The sequence below is a fragment of the Coregonus clupeaformis genome, chromosome 15 (assembly GCF_020615455.1).
Source record: "Coregonus clupeaformis isolate EN_2021a chromosome 15, ASM2061545v1, whole genome shotgun sequence".
In the NCBI taxonomy this organism is placed as follows: domain Eukaryota; kingdom Metazoa; phylum Chordata; class Actinopteri; order Salmoniformes; family Salmonidae; genus Coregonus; species Coregonus clupeaformis.
The window spans coordinates 60,693,155-60,705,654 of NC_059206.1; the positions used below are offsets into that span (position 1 = coordinate 60,693,155).

At 46.3% G+C, this 12,500-nt stretch overlaps 1 protein-coding gene across 6 annotated transcripts in view; it reads left to right on the top strand.

The window, feature by feature from the left end:
• The window catches only part of LOC121543600 (membrane-associated guanylate kinase, WW and PDZ domain-containing protein 2-like), a 242,625-nt gene that overhangs the window by 150,985 nt on the left and 79,140 nt on the right, over positions 1 to 12,500 (top strand). For all 6 annotated transcript variants that reach the window (XM_045225248.1, XM_045225249.1, XM_045225252.1 and 3 more), the window contains exons 3-6: positions 3,322 to 3,441; positions 6,526 to 6,741; positions 8,945 to 9,176; positions 10,670 to 10,749. In XM_045225248.1, coding sequence (XP_045081183.1) covers positions 3,322 to 3,441; positions 6,526 to 6,741; positions 8,945 to 9,176; positions 10,670 to 10,749 — 648 coding nt within the window. The remainder of the gene's footprint in view (positions 1 to 3,321; positions 3,442 to 6,525; positions 6,742 to 8,944; positions 9,177 to 10,669; positions 10,750 to 12,500) is intronic.

Genomic DNA, 12,500 nt, shown 5'->3' on the forward strand with positions numbered 1-12,500 from the left:
ATATTTGTTTTACCTTTATTTAACTAGGCAAGTCAGTTAAAACAAATTCTTATTTACAATGACGGCATACACCGGCCAAACCCGGACGACGCTGGGCCAATTGTGCGCTGCCCTATGGGACTCCCAATCACGGCCGGTTGTGATACAGCCTGGAATCTAACCAGGGTATGTAGTGACGCCTCAAGCACTGAGATGCAGTGCCTTAGACCACTGCGCTACTCTGGAGCCCGAGTGTAAATTATCAGCAATCTAGAAATGTCCCAGGTGCCCAAATGCCCCATGGGAACAGCCTTGAAAACGCCCCACTAGGGTCAAAGAACCTACAGTATGTCAGTTTGATTTATTAGGTATGTGGCCCTAATTTATTGTAAATGTATACCAATGGGGCTTTTGTAGATTACAGATAAATATAGGCTTCTTAGATCAGTCACTAGGGAAGAAGAATAATTTTTAGTCTATCGAGGGTGTGTTACCGCATATGCGAGTATATACTCCATCATGCTAAGTGGTGATTTCTACAAGGTAAACCATAGGGGCCGCTGTCATGTTTATATGTCATTGTATATGTTGTCTGTCCAATTTTTTTTTTAAACTTGTTTGTACACTAGAGGGCACTATATGTTGGGGTCAAGGTTCACTGGTCACATGTAGCACAGGTGACCAGGAAGGGTTAGCGGAGAACGAAGAGTGCATACAGTTCTTACCGTATCACAGAACATGCTCATAGATTATATTTGTATTGGAACTAAAAATGGGAACTCCGAAAAGAATTACGTTTGGAAAGCAATTTCTGTGCACGCGTTATGGACGTCTCTCTCCTGTGCCAGTGGCTTTTTATAGGGAATCGTCACTACAAATGTCTCTCTTAAACCAGCTTGGATGTTACACTAATGTAAAATCTAACAGATGACCCAGAACTCTGAAAGTACAGAAAACCACTTTCATGCCTTATAGGTTGCTCCTATTAGAAAGTGTCGCCATAGAAAAGTCCCCACTGGAAGACGATGCTAATTATACAGTAGTTCTGTGACATCAAAGGTTCCCTTTGAAGTGTTGTGCTGTGTGTCGGCCGTTCTGTAGCGCTGTCGGGAGGTGTAATCTGTTATCGTTACGCAGGCCTCATGCAGGGTAGCACTGGAGGTTCCATATTGTATCATACACATAGATATACACACACACACACACATACACTGTATGTGTGTTCACTAGCAGCTCCTCTCGTCACCACATATCAACATGGCTCAGATGTGTCTTCCTCGTCCCTAGAGCAGCCCCCTGCCGCTCCTCTCTCAACCCTCACCTAGAACTCTCTCTGCCTGGTGTGTTTTGATGTGGAGCACCATGGTTTGATGTTGACGCTGAACTCTGAGAGAATTCCGGTTTCCATTGCATGGTATCGGTTGAAAGTTTAATTAGTACATTTTCACTTAGGCTTATTCTTTACATGAACACGGGCTTTTTAATATTGTCTCTGTGTGAAAAAAATGATTTAAGGACAGATTCATCAACATTGAGCTTCAAGACAACGTTGACAAGCGCTTTAATGGCCATGGTGGAGTCATTTTCTTTTCATTACGTTATTTCACGCTTGGACGCCCTGTCAGCAGCATTGAGAGATAGGGTGGCGGTGTCCAAAATCGACTTACTGAAGAAAAGCTCAGAGTATCTCACAGCTCTTGCGCCTGTCGCGACAGAATGGCGTGGAGGCATTCAATTTGCACCAATCCAGCACCTCCCGTCACTACTGTTACATCATAATCACATGTGACAGGTGAAAAGAGCTTGTGGCACCAGACTAAGCTGGCAAGCATGGCTGCATCATCATGTGACATAGTCTAGCAGACATATGAACTGTCTGACTCAACAGACACACACTCAATTTACCCTCGCCAGGCTCTTCCAGCACCAAAGGCTCCCATAGGCCAGGCTCTTCCAGCACCAAAGGCTCCCATAGGCCAGGCTCTTCCAGCACCAAAGGCTCCCATAGGCCAGGCTCTTCCAGCACCAAAGGCTCCCATAGGCCAGGCTCTTCCAGCACCAAAGGCTCCCATAGGCCAGGCTCTTCCAGCACCAAAGGCTCCCATAGGCCAGTCTCTTCCAGCACCAAAGACTGCCATAGGCCAGACTTTTACAGCAGTGTTAACACGGATGTGGGAATAAGCTGTTTAACACCTCAGCGATAGAGTACCTTGGAGCTATCACAGCCAGCATCAATTAGCCTAACCTCTGGGGCTGAAACAGGCTAATTAGCACACTGCACTAGCAGGAGCATTTAGGAACTAATTTATACCTTGATATACCTTTAGCATCATATCCTCCACAACACAACACTGACTGGCAGTTACAGCTGTCTCTCAAACAGACACTATGCTTAGGAGAGAGAGTTTGTAAAACCTAAGATTTACATTTACATTTGGGGATTTTTTGGTCATTTAGCAGACGCTCTTATCCAGAGCGACTTAAAGGAGCAATTAAGGTTAAGCGCCTTGCTCAAGGGCACTTCAACAGCTTTTTCACCTAGTCGGCTCGGGGATTCTAACCAGCGACCTTTCGGTTACTGGCCCAACGCTCTTAATCGACTGGCAAATGTGGTGAGAACTAGCCACTTATGCTATCGCTAACATGATTAAAAGGGTGCTACTGTTAGCATTTAGCAGGCTAGCGTTCTCTAGATAGCAGCCCTTTGAGATTGTGTAGAGGCTCTTTGTCTACTCTCTTTGAGAGGCTTTGACACTCTGGATGCAGATTGTACTTATTTCCCTCTTCTCCATTGGAGTTGCATCACTCAGCTGAAACCTTTCTGTAACGTTACCTAGTAAGGACTCATCACTCATCATCCCAAAGGACAGCGCTTAAGTATTCAGTTTAATTAAAATGTGCAACCAAGAGACCCGCTCATAATACATTAATATAACTGATTCAGGGTCAGCTTGTCCTTAATCGACCGTTCTGTTCTGATTCTTTATGAGACATTGAGGTGTTCAAAGTATGATCCTTTTGTTAAAGGGATACTTCGGAATTCTGGCAATTAGGTCCTTTATCTACTTCCCCAGAGTCAGATGAAGTCATGGATACCATTTGTATGTCTCTGTGTCCATTATGAAGGAAGTTAAAGGTAGTTCCATGAGCCAATGCTAACTAGTACTAACTAGTGTACACACCATATAATTACAATTCTTTTCATTCTATTTCTACGGTACACACAGTTAATAAAAAGGGCCATAATGCTTACCCTGCTCGTCTCTCCTGTATGCAGGTATACACAGTTTCTTAGTAAGTTCCCTGATTCTAACTGTGCTCCTCCCCTCTCCTCTCCGGTAGGTACAACCAGGCAGCCCAAGGAAGGAGAGGTCCCGGGGGTGGACTACAACTTTGTGACTGTTGACCGGTTTATGGAATTGGAGAAAAGTGGAGCCTTACTAGAGAGCGGAACTTATGAAGGTAAAAGCAAGCTTTTCGCTTTTTTTGGTGGTCTTTTCTGATTTTGTTCAATTGCTTGTTGGAGTAATTATTATGTAGCTGTTTGTTTATATTTCCTTTACCATCCTTCCAATCTCTGACAGAGAAGAATAGGTTGTGTGCAATATCAAAACATAGCTTACAGAAAAGCTGTTTTAATCAGAGTAGAGAAAACTCACTCTCGGGCACACACAACACAACACCACTCCACCTCTCCACTCTGCTATCTCCTCCATGCTGGCTCTCCTCTGAGCCCTAATTGCTCCAGAATAAACACGACTCACTCCAGTTTCTCTCCATCTGCCCTGGTCTGTGTGGCTCTGTGCTGGGTGTACTAAACCACTGGCTTTCCACTTTGTCAGATACAGGGGACTCCACCACACAGACAGATAATGCATTAACTCCATGTCAGCTCCCTCGCCGAGCCCTCCCGCTCAGCCTCGCGCCTGTCATGGCAGAAAAATAAATTGCAGATGGTCAATTTAACGGTTGGTTGCCAGGAGCGATGATAGATTCTCTCTCCGATTGAGGCCGTGTATCACTTCTCCAAGGATGTCTTCTTCCGTAGAGAGAACCCTTCTTCTGGGTGGCTGCACCGCTGTACCACCATCATTTACCTTTTTAATATGTAATGCTCAATTAGAGGAGTGGAGGGAGATGGAGGCAGTGAGAGAGAGAGAGAGAGAGAGAGAGAGAGAGAGAGAGAGAGAGAGAGAGAGAGAGGCAGAGCGAGAGGCAGAGCGAGAGAGAGAGAGAGAGAGAGAGCGAGAGAGAGAGAGAAAGAGAGAGAGAGAGAGAGAGAGAGAGAGAGAGAGAGAGAGAGAGAGAGAGAGAGAGAGACACACAGAGAGGGGCAGATAGAGAGGCAGATAGAGAGAGAGAGAGAGAGAGAGAGGCAGATAGAGAGAGGCAGATAGAGAGAGGCAGATAGGAGAGAGAGAGAGAGAGAGAGAGAGAGAGAGAGAGAGAGAGAGAGAGAGAGAGAGCGAGAGAGAGAGAGAGGCAGAGAGAGAGAGAGAGAGAGAGAGCGAGAGAGAGAGAGAGGCAGAGAGAGAGAGAGAGAGAGAGAGAGAGAGAGAGAGAGAGAGAGAGAGAGAGAGAGAGAGAGAGAGAGAGAGAGAGAGAGAGAGAGAGAGAGAGAGAGAGAGAGAGGCAGAGAGAGAGAGAGAGAGAGAGAGAGAGAGAGAGAGAGAGAGGCAGAGAGAGAGAGAGAGAGAGGCAGAGAGAGAGAGAGAGAGAGAGAGAGAGGCAGAGAGGCAGAGAGAGAGAGAGAGAGAGGGAGAGAGAGAGAGAGAGAGAGAGAGAGAGAGGCAGATGGGTCAGTGTGTCTCTTGGCTTTCATTTAGATAACAGTAAGGTATGCAACTGATCTAGCATTGTAGAATACTACTGGAGATTGTCTTCAGTTCATGTAGGAATGTTTGAAGGTTTGAAGCATGCGGTGCTGTTTTGTGGATTTTAGATTTGAGTTCCCTGAAAGTCTGACTGAACATGCTTTTAGATTTTAGGCAGCAGCAGGGTAAAATAATCTGTGGTCTGTGGTTTTAAGCCTTTCCGTTCAATTTTACAGCAATGTTCTCTCATTTTAATTTGAGTCACAGGGCCTTTTTCTAACCACAGCAAATATCTGAGATACAAACCAACATAGGACTTTCCAGCTACTATTTTCTCCATGGTCCCTCAACTGTCTGCAGCATACGTGTTGTTGGGGTTAATCATGTTAATACTTAATCCCCAGGATTAGAATAATCTCATTGGATTTTCAACATATCTTTGGGTGTCTGGTTTCTCTTCTAGAAGTACTGAAGCACCACTGAGAAGTGCAGGGTAATCTCACGCTCATAGAAACCCTCTCTACCTACAGGACCTAATCTCCAGTGGAGAGGTAGTGCCTTGGAGCCTGCTCTCAAGGGAACTAGGTTCCATTGCTGTGGAAACATCATATCTCCCCTAGTCCATTTCACACCGTGTTTACAGAGAGTAGAGCCCAAACACTTAATCAGATCTCACATCAGCTAAACAAAGACATCCGCTGTCTCAGGACTTTGCCAGGTATCTCTGGGCTTAAAGCTGTAGCAAGGGATGTTTGTGTGCGTGCGAGTGTGTGTGTGTGTGGAGGAGATTTTGGCAGACTCAGGGGCTGGAGGATCAGAGTGGGCGATGTGTGAAAGCGTCAGCGAGGAGGAGCCCAGGGGAGCAAGCTCAGAACAAACCCAGAAACGCTTTGCATGCTGGGAGTTGGCGAATCCGCATGAACTTTTAAGAAGTATATGAACTTTAACTCCCAGCGTGTGTGCGTTCAATGTTCATGGATCACCTGGCTTTAGACAACAGAACAGGACATCAAGTGACCTTCCACTTCCTGGTCCTGGTCCCATTGGGTTATGTAATAATTACATCATCTTCCCGCGTGACTTTCTCACTTGCTCTCTCCCTTTCAATATTTCATTGTACAATAGATTTCCCTTTAAATAGACAGTTTAGTTTAATGTTCCGATTGTGCCTGTGTTGTCTCCTGTGATCCCTACTTTAGCGCTTGAATATTAACTTGTAAGAAGAGAAAAGAAAGAGGGGAGAAAAACATCCAAGCAAATATTTTTATAGACGCATCATCAAAGGCAAACAAAATGTGTCCAAAACTCAGGCATGTTGCATATTAAGCAGGTTTGTGCTCACTGCTCACTCATGTGACTTGAGGTTCAACTCCTGAATGTGTGTCTCGGTCCTCTGGTACAGATAACTATTATGAAAAGATAGCGAAAATGCTCTAAATTGCTCATATATCACTTTTAATAATGACAACGTTTCAATCTGAGGTGAAACTTCCTCAGGTCATTTTCGATCCAAGCATTGAAGCTATTAAAGTAGGAGCAATAGCCTAGGCTTTAGATCAGCGGACTAACACAGTCTCATGGGGAGACCTGGGTTAAAACCTCAGTCTGTCACATTGGCCATTTTGATTATTTAACCTCACCCACCAGCACCTAAGTATAAATGATGTGTGTATGACTGACTAAGTATATAAAATGATCATTAATATGAAGTATCCCTTCCTTCCTTCTCCAGAGAACTATTACGGCACCCCCAAGCCCCCGTGCGAGCCCAGCCCTCTGCTGCTAAATGTAACAGATCAGCTCCTGCCGGGCGCCCGACCCAGCTCCAAGGGGAAGAGGAAACGGAACAAGTCGGTCAGCAACATGGAGAAGGCCGGCATCGAGCCACCCGAGGATGAGGAAGAGGAGAGGCCCGTTGTCAATGGCAACGGCAATGGCATCACCCCAGGTTAGGTTCCAACGCAGACATAGTATTGATGTGCAACAATAGATCCTCGTCATGACAACAAGGTCACCGCCGAAACGAGATAGCAACGACCCGTGGGATCTGATCAGACAACATAGCAACAGTCTATCGTCTAGGTTACATCGTAGCAACCAGCTCTCAGTCAGAGCCATACAATAACATAATAAAGGATGGATAGATTTCCCTACTGCCTACAGGGAGCTCTTCCCATGCCAAAGCTGCTCAGATCATCATCATCCTAATCATCATAGAGTCTAAATTAAAAACAGTCTTAATGCCTATAAAAAGCATGGGTACGTCCCTCAAGCAGACTGTCCCATGTAGCAGAACTATAGACGGTTAGGACTGATAGTGTTCAGAGACAACAGCCTTACACTGTATCCCATCTCATCCCATCTCCCAGTAATTAGATCAGATCACAGTACAGTTAGTCTACGTCACATAGACAGAGGCTAGATCCCCCCCTCCGCACCGATACAGAGAAACATCGCCTGGAGGCTCTGATCAAATCAAGCGTGGGATTCCACTAAGCAGATTTACTGGATCAATGCAAGCCACATCACAGTCATTACTCTCAACTATGAGCAAAGATGCTGGCTGTCTAACTTAATATAAGAATGAAGAAACCCTATCTATGTCATGAAAACAAATAGTATCATTCATTTTGTTATGACGTTTGTTAATGTAAAAATAAATGACACTGTTACGGTAGTTATTTAGTCAAACCTTTTAAGACCTTTAGAAAATGGCTTTACATTATAAATGATCAAACTATTAATTGTACTGTATGTTCTGGTCAGGTAAACCATATAACTGCCCTTGAGCTATAGGACTGGAGTAGTCTCATGTTGCTGTACTTTCTCACAGTAGCTCTGCTACTCATTGGGCTATGTGAACAAAGCTAAGAATGGTTCGATGTTGAGTATTCAGCCTAGAGCTGCAGTCCTCTGGTGTAGTTTTCTGTTACTGAGTGTATGGACAGTGTATAGACAGGTTGAAGGAAAGGGGGAGAGAGAGAGAGAGAGAGAGAGAGAGAGAGAGAGAGAGAGAGAGAGAGAGAGAGAGAGAGAGAGAGAGAGAGAGAGAGAGAGAGAGAGAGAGAGAGAGAGAGAGGGGAATCGATATAGCAGGCAGTGTGATGTGAGCAGATAGCTCATAGATTAACTCTCCCTCCCTACCTCTGCCTGCTGCTGCTCTGGCTGTCCTCTGGGATGGCCCAACCAAGAGCCACAACTCAAACTAGGACACATCATCAGCTCCTCCACTCTCTCTCTCTCAATCTCCTCTGCCTCCCACCTCTCTCACTCTGCTCTCTCTGTCTATTTCCCTCTCTCTTTCAATCACTCTCCATCTCTCTCTACTCGGTATCCTTACTCTCTCTCTCTCTCTCTCTCTCTCTCTCTCTCTCTTTCTCTCTCTATCTATCTATCTCTCTATTTCTGTCCCTGTGTAATTGCCACCCTCTCCCTATTTGAAATCCTCTCCATCTTTCTTTTTATCCCGTTCCATCTCTTTTTCCTTGGCACTCAATCACACTGCCCCCTCTTCCCTTCCCTCCTCCTCCCTTCCCTCCTCCTCTCTTCCCTGTCACCTCCCTGGCTCTGGGGACTCTGTATGTTGAGCCTCATGTTGCTGTTCTAGCTGTTGTATATCTATGTTGCCCTCCCATCAGAGACGGCTGTAGCTCGTTGTCTCTGGTCATACTTAGGTGCCGTTAGCATTCATTCCTGTGGTTTCTTGTTCCGTGTTGCTTTCGTACGGCGTCCCTTCGCTTTTGTTGTTTTTCGGTATCTATAAATATATGTTCGGCTGCGCCTGTCCTCCTCTCTCACCGCCGATCGTGACACTTCCCTCCTCCTCTCTTCCCTCCTCCTCCCTTCCCTCCTCCTCTCTTCCCTCCTCCTCTCTTCCCTCCTCCTCCACCTTCCCTCCTCCTCCCTTCCCTCCTCCTCTCTTCCTCCTCCTCCCTTCTCTCCTCCTCTCTTCCCTCCTCCCTCCTCCTCTCTTCCCTCCCTCCTCCTCTCTTCCCTCCTCCTCTCTTCCCTCCTCCTCTTCCCTTCCCTCCTCCTCTCTTCCCTCCTCCTCTCTTCCCTCCTCCTCTCTTCCCTCCTCCTCTCTTCCCTCCCCTGTTCCTCCAGTAGTAATGTCAGCTCTGACTCACCTGTCATTCTCTTCTCCTACTCAGAGTCCAGCGAACATGAAGACAAGAGTACAGATGTCTCCTCGGGGGACGTCCCCCCTCAGACCTGTCCCTCCACCGAGACCCCCACCACCCCTAACAACGAAGGCCCCCAGGAGGAGGGGGGCGAGCTAGCCAAGTCACCCCCCAAGCCAGATGAGAATGAGAGTGAGCTAGGCCCTCTGCCAGACAACTGGGAGATGGCCTACACAGAGAAGGGAGAGGTGTACTTTATCGAGTAAGTGTCACCGCTGAAGAGAAAGGTGTAAAATTATCCCAACACACACACACAGCCAACAGCAGCCAAATAGTTGACTGTTGTTGTAATGAGATTTAGAGGTTCTTGTCCACGCATCGTTTCACCAGGGAGAATAGAAGGTAAAAGTTGCCCAAGCATTTTAAGCATCTTTCACACGCGCACACACACACTAACACACACTCCAACTGTAATGAATTCTATTGTTCCATGTGGCTAGCTGTATTGGAGATATTTTACAACAGGTCTAATTCATTGGACCTGTTAGATTTTTACTGCTGCAATACAATTGTAGAGGTGAGTTGTCTTTCTCTTACTTATTTGAATACTTTTATTCTTATTTGAATAATATTTAAACCTCTGTGGAAGTTTATTTCAATGTCTTCTGACTGTGTGCGTGAGTGTGTACGTGCCTGTCTGTGTAAGGCGATAGGCAGGTTATTACAGAATCCTTTAGGAAATTAACAATCGATAGAATTTATGTGACAGAAACATTGTCACGATCGTTGGTTCCAAGAGGACCGCCTTTCATTGCGTCATATAACAGTAGCAGAGAAAACATCCAGCAGGATTAGATATATTGTAGTTGCCTGCCAGCCAGTCAGCCAGCAAGTCAGCAAGTCAGCCAGTCAGCCAGCCAGCCAGTCAGCCAGTCAGCCAATCAGAGAGAGAGAGAGAGAGAGATACGGGGGAAGACAGGGAGAGATAGAAAGAGAGGGAGAAGGAGGAAGGGAGGAAGACGGATAGAAAGTGGGAAAGAGAGAGGGGTGGGAAGAGACTGAAAGGCAGAATAAAAAGGGAAAAGTAGGGAGAGAGAGAGAGAGAGAGGGAGAGAGAGGAGAGAGAGAGAGGGGAGAGAGAGAGAGAGAGAGAGAGAGAGAGAGAGAGAGAGAAAGAGAGGAGAGAGAGAGAGAGAGAGAGAGAGAGAGAGAGAGAGAGAGAGAGAGAGAGAGAGAGAGAAAGGGGGATTTCATCACCGAGATTTTCAAGGATGGATTCGGGGGAAAAAATGTAGGCAGCTCGTCCCGCTTTCCTGTAGCCACGTTTCCCTCCCTCCCTCCCTTCCCCCTCATGTCCTGTCATCGTCTTCAAGGGAGGGCATTATGTCCTCAGATGAGATAAAGAGATCCATTGAAGTTTCCTTGGCACTGCCTCTCATCTGATCACAGTCCAGTTTTACAGCCCTGTTGATCCTGCCAAGCCCACAGCTGTTCAGCTCTATCACTCACACCTCTCCCCTTCTCCCACCATCCCGCCATCCTTCCCGGCACTAATGAGAAACAGTGTGCAAATTAAAAGTATCGATTGCCATTTTGTTAACCTAAAGGTTTTTTTCTTCTCGCCAGCCAGTTTAGAGGGTGGGCACACAGGGGATGTCTCTTTTTCTCTGAAATGATGCTGAATTGAGAATCTCCTCCCTCATTGGCTCTCTCTCTCTCGTTCTGTTTCTATCTCTTCCTTTCTCTCTCGTCAAGCCACAACACCAAGACGACGTCGTGGCTGGACCCGCGGCTGGCGAAGAAGGCGAAGCCACCGGAAGAATGCAAAGAGGACGGTTAGTGTCTGCTCTCTCTTCTCTCTCTCTCCTTTTCTGAGTCACTCCCATATAACCTTTGAATTCCTTTTTGGGTCCAAATCATTAGCGTCTATTCATCCTCTGAAGGCGTTTTGAAATATCTTCAGTGTTTTGATCAGAGAGATAAAAGGATGGATGTTAACGTATACCATTTATATATGCATAGTCGTCAGACACTGAGGACAGTGGTTTATTTTGGGTCCTTGTATGACACGTGTAGATGTGTACAGTGTCTTTGTAACCATGGGTGTGCTACCTGAGCTGTGTGGAGATGGATGCTAGTGATAGCGCCTGTTGAGGGGCTGGGGGAGTGGGTGGGGTGGTTAACAGAGACCTCTTTATCCCCCGCTGGGAGTAGAGAGCTATGCACCACCACAGAATGGACACTATACACACACAAACACAAACACACACACACACACACAGAGGCACAAACAGGCGGCAGAGGGGAAGGAGAGAGAGTGTCATTTAGATTGTGTGACTAAGAGAGTAAGAGGAAGAAAAAGCTATGCAGTAATATAGTATTGCAGAAGAGATACAGCCTAAGACCATGAGGTGAGGAATAGGATGTTTTTGCATCCTTCTGGATGAAAAATCTATATCTCCTTTTTCTCCATTCGGCAAAGTGCTTTTGAGTGATCTCCGGCATTGATATAGAATTCTGCTCCAGACTCCCGCGCTATCTCCCCAACCCTGAAGCCCCTCTCACACGCTATATTTCTCTAACATCTCTCTCTCTCTCTCTCTCTCTCTCTCTCTCTCGTCTGTCTCCCTCTCGCTCTCTTTCACTTTGATTGAGCTTATTCACTGGCTCTCCCTTTATGTCTCCCACTCTCTCTCTCTCTCTCTCTCTCTCTCTCTCTCTCTCTCGCTCTCGCTCTCTCTCTCTCTCTCTCTCTCTCTCTCTCTCTCTCTCTCTCTCTCTCTCTCTCTCTCTCTCTCACTCACTCACTCTCTCACTCTCCTCTTTTTCTCTTCTTCTACCTCTCTTCTCACTCTTGTCTCTCTCTGTTCCCCTGTCTCATTCTCTCTATCTTACCCATCAGTCTCACCCTCCATCTTTCTCCTATCACCCCTTCTCTCTCTCCCTGTTCTATCTCTCTCTCTTTCTCTCTGTGCACGTCTGGGTGAGATTTATGTGTTGAGTAGTAGACAGGGCTATAGCAGCGTTGTATGGTGGAGGGAAATGGAGCTCATATCAGACACAGAGACAGTCAGGCTGAGGGGAATGGAGCTCATATCAGACACAGAGACAGTCAGGTTGAGGGAATGGAGCTCATATCAGACACAAAGACAGTCAGGCTGAGGGGAATGGAGCTCATATCAGACACAAAGACAGTCAGGCTGAGGGGAATGGAGCTCATATCAGACACAGAGACAGTCAGCAGGTTCGAGATGAGGTCTCATTTGTGGGGCGAATCATTCTAGCTGAGCCCAGCTAAGACAATCATGTCTGTCTGATAAACTGTGGCTGTGTGAGTAAGTGTTTATCTCACAATCACATCCACCACACTGGCCTGGCCCCCCACACACAAACACACACACACACACATATTGTATATACACATAGACAGTAGGGCACCAGTATTCTCAGGCCATCCAAAATATAAGGAGGAGAAGGAGGAGACAAGAAGATAGTTGACCACTTTGGAAGATGACAAGAAAGACGAAACAAAGAGGATGTCTTAGAAAGATGAATCCCAGGAAATCGAATTCATCATCATCTAGTT